The sequence below is a fragment of the Bos taurus genome, chromosome 29 (assembly GCF_002263795.3).
Source record: "Bos taurus isolate L1 Dominette 01449 registration number 42190680 breed Hereford chromosome 29, ARS-UCD2.0, whole genome shotgun sequence".
In the NCBI taxonomy this organism is placed as follows: Eukaryota; Metazoa; Chordata; class Mammalia; order Artiodactyla; family Bovidae; genus Bos; species Bos taurus.
This window is the reverse complement of record NC_037356.1, coordinates 1456522-1472828: the sequence shown is the minus strand read 5'-3', so window position 1 is coordinate 1472828 and position 16307 is coordinate 1456522. Positions and strand designations below refer to the sequence as shown.

Below are 16307 nucleotides of genomic sequence, written 5' to 3'. Positions count from 1 at the left end.
TTAATTGGAGGCTAATTACTTTACAATATTGCATTGGTTTTTGCCAAACATTGACATGAATCAATCACAGGTGTACATGTGTTCCCCATCCAGAACCCCACTCCCACCTCCCTCCCCATTCCATCCATCAGGGTCATCCCAGTGCACCAGCCCTGAGCACCCTGTCTCACGCATCGAACCTGGACCGGTGATCTGCTTCACATATGATAATATACACATTTCAATGCTACCCTCTCAAATCATCCCACCCTCGCCTTCTCCCACAGATTCCAAGAGACTGTTCTGTACATCTGTGTGTCTTTTGCTGTCTCACATACAGGGTTATCGTTACCATATTTCTAAATTCCATGTATATGCGTTAGTATACTGCATTGGTGTTTTTCTTTCTAACTTATTTCACTCTGTATAATAGGCTCCAGTTTCCTCCACCTCATCAGAACTTGATTCAAATGCATTCTTTTTAATGGCTGAGTAATATTCCATTGTGTATATGTAGCACAGCTTTCTTATCCATTCATCTGCCAGTGGACATCTAGGTTGCTTCCATGTCCTGGCTATTGTAAACAATGTTGCAATGAACATTGGCGTACACATGTCTCTTTCAATTCTGGTTTCCTCGGTGTGTATGCCCAGCAGTGGGATTGCTGGGTCATATGGCAGTTCTATTTCCAATTTTTTAAGGGATCTCCACACTGTTCTCCATAGTGGCTGTACTAGTTTGCATTCCCACCAACAGTGTAAGAGGGTTCCTTTTCCTCCGCACCCTCTCCAGCGTTTATTGTTTGTAGACTTTTTGATAGCAGCTATTCTGACCAGCGTGAGATGGTACCTCATTGTGCTTTTGATTTGCACTTCTCTGATAATGAGTGATGATGAGCATCTTTTCATGTGTTTGTTAGCCATCTGCATGTCTTCTTTGGAGAAATGTCTGTTTAGTTCTTTGGCAGCATGGTTATCTTTATTTTTCATGTTTCAACGATTTTTTATTTTACCAATCTCCCTGATGTGGAAGTGAACATTACCTGTTTCTAGTTCTCCAAATTTCCTGTGGAAATTGTACTTTTCATACTAGTTCCTGCCTTTCCTCTCTAGTGCCCATGCTGCTGCTGCTGCTGCATCACTTCAGTCGTGTCCAACTCTGTGTGACCCCATAGATGGCAGCCCACGAGGCTCCCCTGTCTCTGGGATTCTCCAGGCACGAACACTGGAGTGGGTTGCCATTTCCTTCTCCAATGAATGAAAGTGAAAAGTGAATCCTTCTCCAGTGAATGAAAGTGAAAAGTGAAAGTGAAGTCACTCAGTTGTGTCCGACCCTCAGCGACCCCATGGACTGCAGCCCACCAGGCTCCTCCGTCCATGGGGTTTTCCAGGCAGGAGCACTGGAGTGGAGTGCCATTGCCTTCTCTGTCTAGTGCCCATATGTGGTTGCTATTCCATTTTATAAATTGAGCAGCTGAAGAATAGACTATTTGAGCTTTCTCTGGGCAGGCTGTCAGATTTAATCATTTTGGATCACTTTTATGGAGTAGTTGCTCCCCTTGGACATATCCTGACATAGTTCCTTTCCACAATGTAGAAGCAGGTCAGGTGTATTTCCTTTTTTAAACTGGCTCCCAAGCTATTTTATTATATGAAACAATCGTTTTCTTCTTATCCAAAAATCTTATCTACATGTGCAAATTGGGTATTCAGCCAATTTTTAATGTATAATTGAAATTCCATATTAATTACTGTGTTTTATTTTCACTAACACTATTATTTGCACTCAGTTAAATATGTAAATACTTATGGGACCTGAATGTATTAGAACTTTTCATGTGTGTAACTAGAAATGTCTCCAGCAGATTAATAATCTGTCTCTGCAGCCTAGTATGGCCTAAATTAACAATGTAATCATAACAATTTATCAAGTTTAACTTTTATTCATTTTAATTTGTAGACTTGAATTATCTTATTCATCGTCTATTAAAGAAACAGAAAAAAAAAGGAAAGAGCTATTTTCAGTGACCCCAGATCAACCAGATCATGAAAAAGAGTTGAACAAGGTATGGTAAATAAGGAGCTCCATTCTTCCAGGCAGATCTGAAATCTTTGAATACAAAGGGAAAAAAAATCTTCCCTCTCACTCCCTTCTTCCTCCTGCTATTGATGTATTTTCTCCTAAGACAATAACCTACCAAGCTGTAATTTTGACACTTCTCAGTGTGAAGCTATAGGGAACACAAACTTCAGGTCATCACTCTACTGCTGGGACACTGCTCGTGACAGGTAGAGGGCCTCGGGCTCCGTGAAAGGCAGTTGATGGCAAGAGTGAGAGCTCAGCCAGGCACTCAGCCACATGCCAGGTGCATAAATGAGGAAGTTGCCTGTGCCAGTTGCTCAAAGTCCTGTTTCCAGGATGGGGCTGGGCTAATTAGTCCTACCTCATAAGGTCATGGGGCTTCCCTTGTGGCTCAGCCGGTAAAGAATCCACCTGCAACGCAGGAAACCTGCCTTCGATTCCTGGGTTGAGAAGATCCCCTGGAGAAGGGAAAGACTACCCACTCCAGTGTTCTGGCCTGGAGAATTCCATGGACTGTATAGTCCATGGGGTTGCAAAGAGTCAGACATGACTCAGCGACTTTGATTTCACTTCAGTTCACTTCATAAGGTCATGATGAGTAAACGAGCTAATACTAGCTGCTACTTAAACAACTCTTGGGCTTCCCTGGTGGCTCAGACGTAAAGAATCTGCCTGCAATGCAGGTGACCCCGGTTCGATCCCTGGGTCAGGAAGATCACCTGAAGCAGGGAATGGCTATCTACTCCAGGATTCTTGCCTGGAGAATCCCATGGAGTGAGGAGCCTGGGGAGCCCCGGTCCATGGAGTTGCAAAGAGCTGGACACAACTGAGCAACTAACATTAAATTGCTCTTGCCATGTGCCAGAAGCTGTTCTAAGGGCTTAGCAAAACCTGATTCTTATATTCCTCACAACCGTCTGATAAAGTGAAAGTCGCTCAGTCATGTCCGACTTTTTGCAAGCCCATGGACTACACAGTGCATGGAATTCCCCAGGCCAGAGTACTGGAGTGGGTAGCCATTCCCTTCTCCAGGGGATCTTCCCAACCCAGGAATCGAACTTGGATCTTCTGCATTGCAGGCAGATTATTTACCAACTGAGCTACCAGGGAAGCCCTCCCATCTGATAAAGTAGGTACTAATACTATCTTCTTTTATATTTGAGGAAACTAAACCACAGAGAAGGTCAGTAATTTCCACCAATATTATAGCTATTAAGTGGCAGAGGCCAGATCTGAATCCAGGCAATCTGGCTCTAGAGTTCATACTCTTCCTTTAAATCCAGAAAATAATGCAAGTAAAGTGCTTAGAACAGGGCCTCCCTAGCTCAGGAGAAGCACCTAATAGATGTTCGCTGCTGTTACTGTTGGTTACACCAAACATGTAGCAAGTACTTTGCCAGCAGCTGGGAACAGGAGTATGAATAAGACCTGGACACTGCCATGGAAGACCCTGTGGGTTTCAACTCTCCTACAAAAAAATACCTCTGTTCTTCCTCTAGTAAAATTCCATTGTGGGGTTTTTTTTCCCATAAGTTTATCCTGGCTGCTACTCACTTTCCTATTCTTTAGGTTTAAGGATTACACAGCATATTCATTAATGTATAGTCTAAACAATTGTTAAAAGTAGGAAAAACCTGGGCATGGCTTTGAATTATCATCCATTGCCCAGAACAGTGCTGAACACAATGAGGGGAAAGAAATATTTAGCGGCCAAATCAATATTAATGCTGAGGTCTCCCATAATTGTATAGGGTCATAAGTTCAACAAACATTTATTGAGTATCTAGTAGGATCCCTGGTGGTGCAGCTGGTAAAGAATCCACCTGCAATGTGGGAGACCTGGGTTTGATCCCTGGGTTGGTAGAATACCCTGGAGAAGGCTGCCGTCTCCAGTATTCTGGCCTGGAGAATTCCATGGACTGTAGTCCATGGGCTCAAAAAGAGCCAGACATGACTGAGTGACTTTCACTTCACTTCAGGACTAGTGCTATTCTGCTTATTTCTGAGGAAATACAATAATGTAAAAGACAAGTCCCATCTCCTGAAAAATTGACTATGAGGCAACTATTAAGTGTAGAAAAAGTTGTTATGAATTAATGAACATTTTTCTTATGTTTTTCACATAATCTCCTGAAACTAATTTTACTGATATTTTAAAATATAATTTGTAAAACTATTCTTTACTGAAAACCCCAGTGAATACCTTATGATGAAAGGTTGATTAAAGACTCCCAAAGTATAGTTATACTGTTCTTAACCTTATAGATTTAGGTAGAGTAATACAACTTAGTGACAGACGGAATCTACTGGTTCTGCCTAGTTTTGATATGGAGGGAGAGAATGCCAGGCACAAATCTCTGCACAGGCTCTGGGAGGCCTCTAGATGACACACTGCTGTGCAGAAAAGCTAGCAAATAAATTGTGTATAAATAGCTAGAGTTTCCAGGAAGTGTTTGGAGAGAGCATTTCATTCTGTAATAAAACCAACAAGAGCCATATATTATGACTCTTGCAAGTATTTTATTTTTCTCTTTTTTCAATATAGAATGATTTTTAGTCACTAATTTTGTGATAAAATTGACATTTTTAATAAACCCAAAAGTCATTTAGAGCTAGGTAAATTAAGCTCATTTAAAGAGTTTTGAAGTATAGCATGCTTTAATATCTAAATGTTGAGAAAATAATAAAAAATAACTTACTCCTTCTTCATGACAGTATATTCATTTTTTCCCACATTTTAGAAGTACTATTTTAAGAACATGTTAAGCTACATCAGTCCAGTTCAGTCTCTCAGTCGTGTCTGACTCTTTGTGACCCCATGGACTGCAGTACGCCAGGCTTCCCTGTCCATAAACATCTCCTGGAGCTTGCTCAAACTCATGTGCATGGAATCAGTGATGCCATCCAACTGTTTCATCCTATGTCATCCCCTTCTCCTCCTGCTTTCAATCTTCTCAGCATCAGGGTCTTTTCTAAGGAGTCAATTCTTCGCATCAGGTAGTCAAAGTATTGGCGTTTCAGCTTCAACATCAGTCCTTCCAATGAATATTCAGGACTAATTTCCTTTAGGACAGACTGGTTGGATCTCCTTGCAGTCCAAGGGACTCTCAAGAGTCTTCTCCAACACCACAATTCCAAAGCATCAGTTCTTCAGTGCTCAGCTTTCTTTATAGTCCAACTCTCACATCCATACATGACTACTGGAAAAACCGTAGCTTTGACTAGATGAACCTTTGTCAGCAAAGTAATGTCTCTGCTTTTTAATATACTATCTAAGTTGGTCATAGCTTTTCTTCCAATGAGTAAGCATCTTTTAATTTCATGGCTTCAGTCACCATCTGCAGTGATTTGGAGCCCAAAAAATAAAGTCTGTCACTGTTTCCATTGTTTCCCCATCTATTTGCCATGAAATGCTGGGACCAGATACCATAATCTTAGTTTTCTGAATGTTGAGTTTTAAGCCTACTTTTTCACTCTCCTCATTCTCTTTCATCAAGAGGCTCTTTATTTCTTCTTCACTTTGTGCCATAAAGGTGGTGTCATCTGTGTATCTGAGATTACTGATATTTCTCCTGGCAATCTTGATTCCAGCTTGTGCTTCATCCAACCTGACATTTTACATGATGCACTCTGCATATAAGTTAAATAAACAGGGTGACAATATACAGCCTTGATGTACTTCTTTACCAATTTGAAACCAGTCTGTTGTTCCATGTCCGGTTCTAACTGTTGCTTCTTGACCTGCATACAGATTTCTCAGGAGGTAGGTAAGGTGGTCTGGTATTCCCGTTATTTTAAGAATTTTCCACAGTTTGTTATAATCCACACAGTCAAAGGCTTTGGCATAGTCAATAAAGCAGAAGTAAATGTTTTTCTGTAACACTCTAGCTTTTTTGATGATCCAACGGATGTTGGCAATTTGATCTCTGGTTCCTCTGCCTTTTCTAAATCCAGCTTGAACATCTAGAGGTTCACTGTTCATGTACTGTTGAAGCCTGGCTTGGAGAATTTTGAGCATTACTTTGCTAGCGTGTGAGATGAGTGCAATTGTGCAGTAGTTTGAACATTCTTGCATTGCCTTTCTTTGGGATTAAAATGAAAACTGACCTTTTCTAGTCCTGTGGCCACTGCTAAGTTTTCCATATTTGCTGCCATATTGAGTGCAGCATTTTAACAGCATCATCTTTTAGGATTTGAAATAGCTCAACTGGAATTCCATTACCTCCACTAGCTTTGTTTGTAGTGATGCTTCCTAAGGCCCACTTGACTTCACAATCTAGGATGTCTGGCTCTAGGTGAGTGATCACACCATCGTAGTTATCTGGGTCATGAAGATCTTTTTTGTACAGTTCTGTATATTCTACATCAGAGGGATGCAATCATAAAATCCAAATTGAGACACATTATAGAACAACCGCAGTGTTCATCAGATAAATTATAAGGAAAAAAATTGGAGAGAGGAGATGGGAGACAAAAGGAGATGTGTAATACTGTGCTGGGCAAATGCGCTTGTACTCCAGCCTCCTACTCTATGCTTCTGCTCTTACGACTGGGTAATTTAGACCCAGCCAGTTCCTTCCCTGAGAGTCTTTTTTTTTTTTTTTTTTTCATTTATATTTTTAAATGATGGAGTTAGACCACGTGATTTCCAAGGTTACATCCAACTCTGAAATTCTAAAAATGTTAGTATAAAGAATAGATCCAGGTAAGGGATTGGTGGGATGAAGCCTGAAGCTGGACCACCTGCCTTCCTGACCTGAGTATTTTCCATGTTAGGTCATCCCACTCTGGCTTTTTTCCAATGTGGGAACCACATTCCAGGGCTTTGCTCAGACAGGTTACACAGCAGAGTGTAATCAGACTGCCTGTTACCAGGAATGTGATTTATGAACAATTGCATATCTTACTTTTCTATCTAATCTGGAAAATAGAGATTGTGGGGATTAAATAAGATGATGTATGTAGAGTATTTAGAGAACACACACATGCATGCAGGCACAAAGAGAGGCTTTAAAAATATAGGAGCTGGTCTCAATGCATGCACCACATTTAAATCTCTATTCAAACAAATAAATTTAAAAAACATTCATCACACCTCTGATACAAATATAAATTTGATACTGCCTGGGTATTATATGATATTGAGGAATTGTTAGTATTTTTAAGACATTATTCTGGTTACATTTGAAGAGAGAGAGCACACTCATAATCTTTTAGAGATTATGTCTTGAAATTTTTAAAGAAGAAATGAAAAAAAGTTTTCGAAGTAAGTTCCCTGGTGTAAATTCATATAAATCTCTTTGTGCATGGCCCCTGCTTAACCTCCAGCCTTACTTCTCACAGCGCACTGAGTCCAGCCTCGTCAGGCTGCTTGTGGCTCACTGAGCGTGCCCCTCCCTCTGACCCCTTTCCTTTGCTGCACTCGTTGCCTGGGAGCCCATCCCCGTCTCTCTCTCCCCTCAGGCTTCTGTTCATCCCTGTGTCAGTCCCAGGCCCCTTCCTCTGGGACCTGTCCTGATACCCACAGGCTGGAGTAAGCGCTGCTCCACCATGTGCTGCTGGCACTGGTTGCTGCACTCTGTTGTAACTGTGTATTTTCCCACTTCCTCTGATGGACTGTGATTTTCTTTTTCTGAGAACAGTAATTATGTACTTTATCTCAGAACCTCAAGAATCAGAGACAGTGAATTAGAAATGGTGAATGATTTCTAAGGGCCTCCCAGATGGCTCAGTGGTAAGAATCTGCCTGCAATGCAGGAGACACAAGAGACATGGATTTGATCCCTGGGTTGGGAAGACCCCCTGGAGAAGGAAATGGGAACCCGCTCCAGTGTTCTTGCCTGGGAAATCCCATGGACAAAGGAGCTGGAGGGCTGTGGTCCACAAGAGTGCAGATGATTTCTAGGAAGATGAGAGGAGGCTGAACCAAGACGGAGGTAGTGGGAATGGAGAGCAGAGGCAGGACTCAGGAGAGGCTGAAACAGAAGGACCATGGTTTCCTACCTGACTTGATTTGGGAGGGTGAGGGTGGGGAGGAGTCCAGGGTGACCCAGCAGTTTCTACCATGGGAGGTTTAGTGAATGTTAAGAATATGAGATTCCACAGGCTAAGAAAAGTGGGTGATGCTTTTTCATGAACACATGAAGTTTGAAATTTATTATAACATGATTCTGAAAAACACAGTGTTCAGTCACAAATAGTACAGCACAATTTAGTCCCCCAAAAAGCACGGAATTTAGAGCCAACAGTCCTAAGTTCTGTACCTCGTCCTTCCAGTTCATAGTTTATGACTTTGAGCAAGTCCCTTCTCTGAGCCAACTCTTTTCTCCCTAAAAACTGGTTCGTCAGTCTCTTGGTGGTAGGGCCAGCACTCGTCCATGGCACCAATCCCAGAGTGGTGGTTTGATGGGTATAAAGTAAGTTCCGCATCTGCTGTACAACCCAGTGCAACAGTCAACAGTACGGTATTGTGCGGATAAAGATTTGTTAGAAAGGCAGAAGAGTGTTCTTACCATACACACAAAATTATTAATAAAACCACAAAGGGACACAGAGAAACTTTTAAAGACAACTATAATGGTTATTATGTCTGTGTCCAAACTCACCAGATTTTATCCATGAGCTGTGTGCAGTTTTCCGTATACCAAGTATACGTCAGTGAAGCTGGGGGAAGTGCTAGATAATACATTCCCCACCTTCCCGTCAAAGTAGTCACTGAAGTGGTATCAGTAGTTGGTGATGACTTGCACACAGTAAGAAGTAGAAGTGAAAAAGAACTTTTGAAAGTGGAAGGAAAAAGTAAATGAATCATTATTGTATCTTTTTAATTCAACATTGATCAGAAAAGGGGGGTTAGGTGGGGTCTGCCTAAGTTTAAGGTAGGACAGAAAGACAGCACATGGTCAGTGAACCCTTTCAGCTGCCTCTCTGAAGGATTTGTTGCTGTTTTCTGGAAAATATCTGCTGCAGATAAGAAGTCATCTCTATCAGGAGGAAGAGTACCATAGCTCTGAGCAGGAAAGAATGAGGAATGAAATCTCTGACCTAACACAGGAGCTTCATCAGAAGGAGATCACTATATCAACTGTCATGAAGAAAGCTGCCCTTCTGGAAAGACAGTTAAAAATGGAGCTAGAGATAAAAGAGAAAATGCTGTCGAAACAACAGGTATGCGAGGGGCAGGAGCGCCTGTCCAGGTCACCCTTGTTCAGTGCAGAGTCACCTTGCTTACTGACTGGGGGAAGTGTTCTCTTTCTTCTACGGTTTCTGAGTCTAGCAGCACAGAAATGCCTAGTGGAGTCACATAACACCTGGGTGAGATAACGCAAAGTGTCATCAACCAAAAACCGGGGAAGCAAGGGGCAGCACAGGACGATTTCTGTAAATCTCACGCTGTCGTCTTCTGGCGACCCAGGTGATCGCCCCCACAGCAACAGCACGCGGTGGTCACAGATTGCTTCCTGGATTTGTTTTCCTTAGTTCGTCGATTAACATTTTTAACTTAAGAAGAGCTTTTACTCCAGCTTTTCGTGGACATTTCTCACTCCCATTTCATATATTTATTTTAGAATTTTGAAAAATGGATATTGAAAATGAAGATTAGCTCATATGCACTGAATATTCACCTAATGCATAGCATGGTTCATGGAAAAAAACAGCGATTATAACATTCTACTGTTCAGATACTGCAAGTGACTTCTAAGTCTTCCCTTCCTTCTTCCCTCCCCTCCTATTTATTTTGAAATTCCCTCAATCCTTTGGTGGTGGTGGTGGTTTAGTCACTTGGTTGTGTCCGACTCTTTGCAACCCCATGCGCTGTAGCCCACCAGGCTCCTCTGTCCGTGGAATTCTCCAGGCACGAATACTGGAGTGGGTTGCCATTTCTTTCACCACCTCAATCCTGTACTCATTATCAAATTGGTGACCTGCTACTGAAAGTGTAGGGTTTCTCTGCATTATTACCCCAAATATAGTTTTTGAGAGCACCATTCAATAATTTTCTAGATCTGTGATGGTTACTGGGGCTTCCCTGTTGGCTCAGATGATAAAGAGTCTGCCTGGAATGCGAGAGACCCAGGTTTGATCCCTGGGTTGGGAAGATCCCCTGGAGAAGGGGATGGCAACCCACTCCAGTATTCTTGCCTTGAGAATTCCATGGACAGAGGAACCTGGTGGGCTACAGTCCATGCAAAAAGTCAATAACAGGGCTACTTAAATCCTGTGTATTGTAAAAATAAGAAAATATTCTGGCTTTGCCCTAGTATAAGCCTTAAACTGTGATTAACCTGTAAAATACACATGAAAACTACAAAAATGAGATGATAGCATTGGCTGCACTGTATAGGAATTGATATTTTACAGGTGTTAACACTGATCTAGGTAGTTGGATTAAGAATGGTTTTCATTTTAACCTTTATACTTTTCTATATTTTTAGACTTTTGTCAAGGAGAATATATTTTATAATTTACAAAAGTAAATCTTTTTAAGGAAAGTGCTTTATGTAGAAAAGAGCCCTAGACAAATAAAAGGTCAGATGCCATGTCTAAATACTGTCAAGTAGAAGAAATTAGGGAGAAAATAAATTAGGAGACAAAATGAAGTAGTCACAAAAAAAGAAGGAAATTTGGCAGGAAGAACAAAACTTAACATGAAATCATATTTGCATGTTGTAAAAATTAATCAGGTAATGAAGAAACTTAATGGACTGTTATTCAAGCATGTTTTTAAAATTGTGATTTTTTTTTTTCTGGTGATAATTTGCATACCATAAAAAAACAGAAGTGAGAAATGGAATTTGGGAATGGGAAAGGGTAATCAATCAGTATAGTTTGTTTTTAATTTGGCAGCAATCAGGAAAGGAGGGTACAGTGGGGCCTGCCGAAGATCAGAGAACTGAATGAGAATACCTGATTACGATGAGCCTGCCTAAGTGTCTCCCTTTGCTACTCTTAGAAAACATTTATATTAACAAAGTAAAATTAATTTTCATAGAATTGTGGGCTCTTATTACGAATTTCACATTCACTTTTAACTACTAATCTCCTTTCAGATGTTGGATACGAGGTACAAAGCTGTCAGGACTGAAAACACACACCTGAAAGGCATGATGGGAGACTTGGACCCTGGACGGTACATGGTAATGTGCTGACGCCACTCAGTAGCTTGAACAGAGAGCTTGCCTCCTTGGCCAGATACTGTTTACTGAACGCCTCCCGCCTGTCAGGCGTGCAGGAGTCAGGCTGACAAAGTATCTCGTACTTGGATGGAATTTACTTTTATCTGCAGGCTGGAACATTTGAATTTCTGGTTTTCTCCTTGTTCTTTTCTTGAATTGGGCTCAATTCAAATTATTTCCTCAAACATATATTACTGTCCTTGCCTTTGCGTCTGGACTCCTACACCCTGCACGGCCCGACTCCTGTCAGTTCCACTTGATGACCTGCCCCTGAGACTCCAGTCAGAACAGGTAGTTCCAGCTGCACTTGGGCCGATTTGTCTCATAGCTTGTCACTCTCCCCCACATGGGGAACAAGGGCCGAGTGGTGCCTTATTAACGTGTCACCAATACTTCCCAACGTCAGGGGGAAAGTCTTCAGTGAATGCTGGTTGAATAAAAAGAAGAATGGATCAGTGAACGATTGAGATCTGGCCTTGTGGTTTTAACTGGTGCCTTTACAGGCTCACACAAGACAGCTTAAACAGGCTACATGCCTTTCTTTTCAGTTGTTTCATAGAACAGTTGAGGTTTGCTTTTTTACATGTGAAATAGGAGAACGTTTATTTATTGAACTAATAAAATATCATAGTTACTTGTTTATCATTTATTTGCTTTGAGTAAATATTCTGAGATAAAATAATTTACTGCCAGTGCAGGGAATGCAGGGGATCCGAGTAAGGCGATTGCTTAACTTGGCCTCAGATTCCTCACTGTAAAGTGATAAAGTTGGATCACGCATTCTCCATAGTCCTTTCTTAAGTCAGGATTCTGTATTTCTTTCTTTGTCAGTATTTTTATTTTTGAATTTTTAATTGAAGTATAGTTGGTTTACAATATTATGTAAGTTACAGGTATACTACTTAGTGATTCACAATTTTTAAGGTTATTCTCTATTTATAGTTATTACAGAATATTGGCTATATTCCCTGTGTTATACAATATATCCTCATAATTTATTTTATACATAATAATTTGTGCCTCTTAATTCCCTCCTGCTCTCTATCTGCGACTGTCTTTTTTGTTATATTCACTATTTGTTTTATTTTTTGTATTATACATAGGAGTGGTGTCACACAGTGTTTGTCTTTCTCTGACTTATTCCACTTGGCCTCATACCCTTCCAGTCCATCCATGTTGTTGCACATGGCAAAATCTCACTCTTTTTATAGCCAAGTAGTATTCCATTGTGTGTGTGTGTGTGTGCGAACCACGCCATCTTTATCTATTCACCTGTTGATGGACACTTAGGTTACTTCCATATCTTGACAATTTTGCTGTGAACATTGGGGTATATGTATCTTTTTGAACCATGTTTTTGTTTTTTTCAGATATTTATATACCCATGAGTGAAATTACTGGGTCGTAAGATAGTTCTATCTTTAGTGTTTTGAGAAACTTCTTTACTGTTTTCCACAGTGGCTGCACCAGTTTGCATTCCCATCAACAGTGTATGAGGGCTTCCTTTTCTCCATGTTCTCACCAACACTTGTTATTTGTATTCTTTTTGATGATAGCCATTCTGACAAGTGTGAGGTGATAACCTCATTGTGGTTTCAATTTGCATTTCTCTGATGATTAAGAATGTTGAGCAATGTTTCTTGTGCCTGTTATCCATCTGAATGTTCTCCTTGGAAAACTATTCAGTTTTTCTATTTTTTAACTGGGTAGTTTGTTTTGTTGATGTTGAGTGTATGAGATGTTTACATACTTTTGATATTAACCCTTGTTGATCATATCATATTTTCTTGCATTCAGTCAGTCAGTTCAGTCAGTTCAGTCACTCAGTCGTGTCCGACTCTTTGCGACCCCATAAACTGCAGCACGCCAGGCCTCCCTGTCCATCACCAACACCCAGAGTTCACTCAGACTCATGTCCATTGAGTCGGTGATGCCATCCAGCCATCTCACCCTCTTGTCCCCTTCTTCTCCTGCCCCCAATCCCTCCCAGCATCAAGAGTCTTTTCCAATGTGTCAACTCTTTGCATGAGGTGGCCAAAGTATTGGAGTTTCAGCTTTAGCATCAGTCCTTCCAAAGAACACCCAGGACTGATCTCCTTTAGAATGGACTGGTTGGATCTCCTTGCAGTCCAAGGGACTCTCAAGAGTCTTTTCCGGCTTCCACCATCTTTCCAGCCCTCAGTCAGATGGGCGCAGAGACGCTTCTGGAAGTAACATCACGATGGCTGCCCAAGGAGAACCCCAAGTTCAGTTCAAACTTGTTTTGGTTGGTGATGGTGGTACTGGAAAAACTACATTTGTGACGCATCATCTGACTGGTGAATTTGAGAAGAAGTATGTAGCTACCTTGGGTGTTGAGGTCCATCCTCTTGTGTTCCATACCAACAGAGGACCTATTAAGTTCAATGTATGGGATACAGCTGGTCAGGAGAAATTTGGTGGACTGAGAGATGGTTATTATATACAAGGTTAGTGTGCCATTATAATGTTTGACGTAACATCAAGAGTTACTTACAAGAATGTGCCTAACTGGCATAGAGATCTGGTTCGAGTGTGTGAGAACATCCCAATTGTGTTGTGTGGCAACAAAGTGGATATTAAGGACAGAAAGGTTAAGGCAAAGTCAACTGTCTTCCACCGAAGGAAGAATCTTCAGTACTATGACACTTCTGCCAAAAGTAACTACAGCTTTGAAAAGCCCTTCCCTGGCTTGCTAGAAAACTGATGGAGACCCTAACTTGGAGTTTGTCGCCGTGCCTGCTCTTGCCCCGCCAGAGGCGGTCATGGACCCAGCCTTGGCAGCACCGCATGAGCACGATTTAGAGGTTGCTCAGACAACTGCTGTCCCGGATGAAGATGATGACCTGTGAGAAAGCGAAGCTGGGGCCCAGCGTCAGAAGTCTAGTTTTATAGGCAACTGCCCTGTGATGTCAGTGGTATAGTGTGTTTGCCACTTTATTATACAGCTAAGCAGAACATGTGCTTAATCTTTGGATGCTGAAGGAGATGGATGGGCTTTGGAGTGAATGTGGCAGTTTAAAAAAAAAAAAACCTTCATTTTTTGGACCTGCATATTTAGGTGTTTTGGAATACAGTTGTTTCCTCCTTGAGTTTCAAATATAAGACTGCTGTAGTCACATGACAATATTGAGAGGTGGAATCTTGTTTGTTACTGTCATTCCTATTCTTTTTCATTTAGAATCAGAATAAAGTTGTATTTCAAATATCTAAAAAAAAAAGGGGGGGTCTTTTCCAACACCACAGTTCAAAAGCATCAATTTTTCAGTGGTCAGCTCTCTTCACAGTCCAACTCTCACATCCATACATGACTACTGGAAAAACCATAGCCTTAACTAGACGGACCTTTGTTGGCAAACTAATGTCTCTGCTTTTGAATATGCTATCTAGGTTGGTCATAACTTTCCTTCCAAGGAGTAAGCGTCTTTTAATTTCATGGCTGCAGTCACCATCTGCATTGATTTTGGAGCCCCAAAAAATAAAGTCTGACACTGTTTCCACTGTTTCCCCATCTATCTCCCATAAAGTGATGTGACCAGATGCCATGATCTTTGTTTTCTGAATGTTGAGCTTTAAGCCAACTTTTTCACTCTCCTCTTTCACTTTCATCAAGAGGCTTTCGAGTTCCTCTTCACTTTCTGCCATAAGGGTGGTGTCATCTGCGTATCTGAGGTTATTGATATTTCTCCCGGCAATCTTGATTCCAGCTTGTGCTTCTTCCAGCCCAGCGTTTCTCATGATGTACTCTGCATATAAGTTAAATAAGCAGGGTGACAGTATACAGCCTTGACGAACTCCTTTTCCTATTTGGAACCAGTCTGTTGTTCCATGTCCAGTTCTAACTATTGCTTCCTGACCTGCATACAGGTTTCTCAAGAGGCAGGTCAGGTGGTCTGGTATGCCCATCTCTTGAAGAATTTTCCACAGTTTATTGTGATCCACATAGTCAAAGGCTTTGGCATAGTCAATAAAGCAGAAACAGATGTTTTTCTGGAACTCTCTTGCTTTTTCCTTGATCCAGTGGATGTTGGCAATTTGATCTCTGGTTCCTCTGCCTTTTCTAAAACCAGCTTGAACATCTGGAAGTTCACGGTTCACATATTGTTGGAACCTGGCTTGGAGAATTTTGAGCATTACTTTATTAGCATGTGAGATGAGTGCAATTGTGTGGTAGTTTGAGCATTCTTTGGCATTGCCTTTCTTTGGGATTGGAATGAAAACTAACCTTTTCCAGTCCTGTGGCCACTGCTGAGTTTTCCAAATTTGCTGGCAGTAGGTTGTCTTTTCAATTTGCCATTAGTTTCCCTTTAATTAAAAGAAATGGTGGCCCACTCCAGTGCTCTTGCCTGGAGAATCCCGGGGAGCCTGGTGCTGGCAGTAGGTTGTCTTTTCAATTTGCCATTAGTTTCCCTTTAATTAAAAGAAATGGTGGCCCACTCCAGTGCTCTTGCCTGGAGAATCCCAGGGAGCCTGGTGGGCTGCCATCTATGGGGTCTCACAGAGTCGCACATGACTGAAGCGACTTAGCAGCAGCAGCATTTGTTTATTTTTGCTTCTGTTTGCTTTGTTTCAGGAGATAGATGCCAAAAAATATTGCTACCATTTGCATCAGAGTGTTCTGTGATGATACTGTATTTCTGTGAGAGTATGTCCTTAATTCTCCTAGTAGTCCACAATCTAGCCTCAAAGAATAGAATCACTCTGGACGCTTTCTGCATTCTTCTTTGCACCTCGTTATGGATCCTGTGATTGGAGTATGTGCTGTGCTATGCTTAGTCACTCAGCTGTGTCTGACTCTTTGGACCCCATGGACTGTAGCTCACCAGTCCATGGGGATTCTCCAGGCAGGAATACTGGAGTGGGTTGCCATGCCCTCCTCCAGGGGATCTTCCCAACTCAGGGATCAAACCCAGGTTTCCCTCATTGCAGGCAGATTCTTTACCGTCTGAGCCACGAGGGAAACCCCAATGGAGTATAGATAAAAATAAGGTATATGTGATTTCCCTGTCTGTTACAGAAAGTCTTGTGACACAAGGACTGTTTTTCCTAAC

At 41.5% G+C, this 16307-nt stretch overlaps 1 protein-coding gene and 1 pseudogene across 6 annotated transcripts in view; both read left to right on the top strand.

Moving 5' to 3' along the window:
• DEUP1 (deuterosome assembly protein 1) overlaps positions 1-16307 on the top strand; it is a 147966-nt gene that overhangs the window by 77972 nt on the left and 53687 nt on the right. For all 6 annotated transcript variants that reach the window (XM_015461099.3, XM_015461097.3, XM_059882984.1 and 3 more), the window contains 3 exons: positions 1940-2045; positions 9032-9229; positions 11113-11199. In XM_015461099.3, coding sequence (XP_015316585.2) covers positions 1940-2045; positions 9032-9229; positions 11113-11199 — 391 coding nt within the window. The remainder of the gene's footprint in view (positions 1-1939; positions 2046-9031; positions 9230-11112; positions 11200-16307) is intronic.
• Positions 13376-15154, top strand: LOC784357 (GTP-binding nuclear protein Ran-like; annotated as a pseudogene).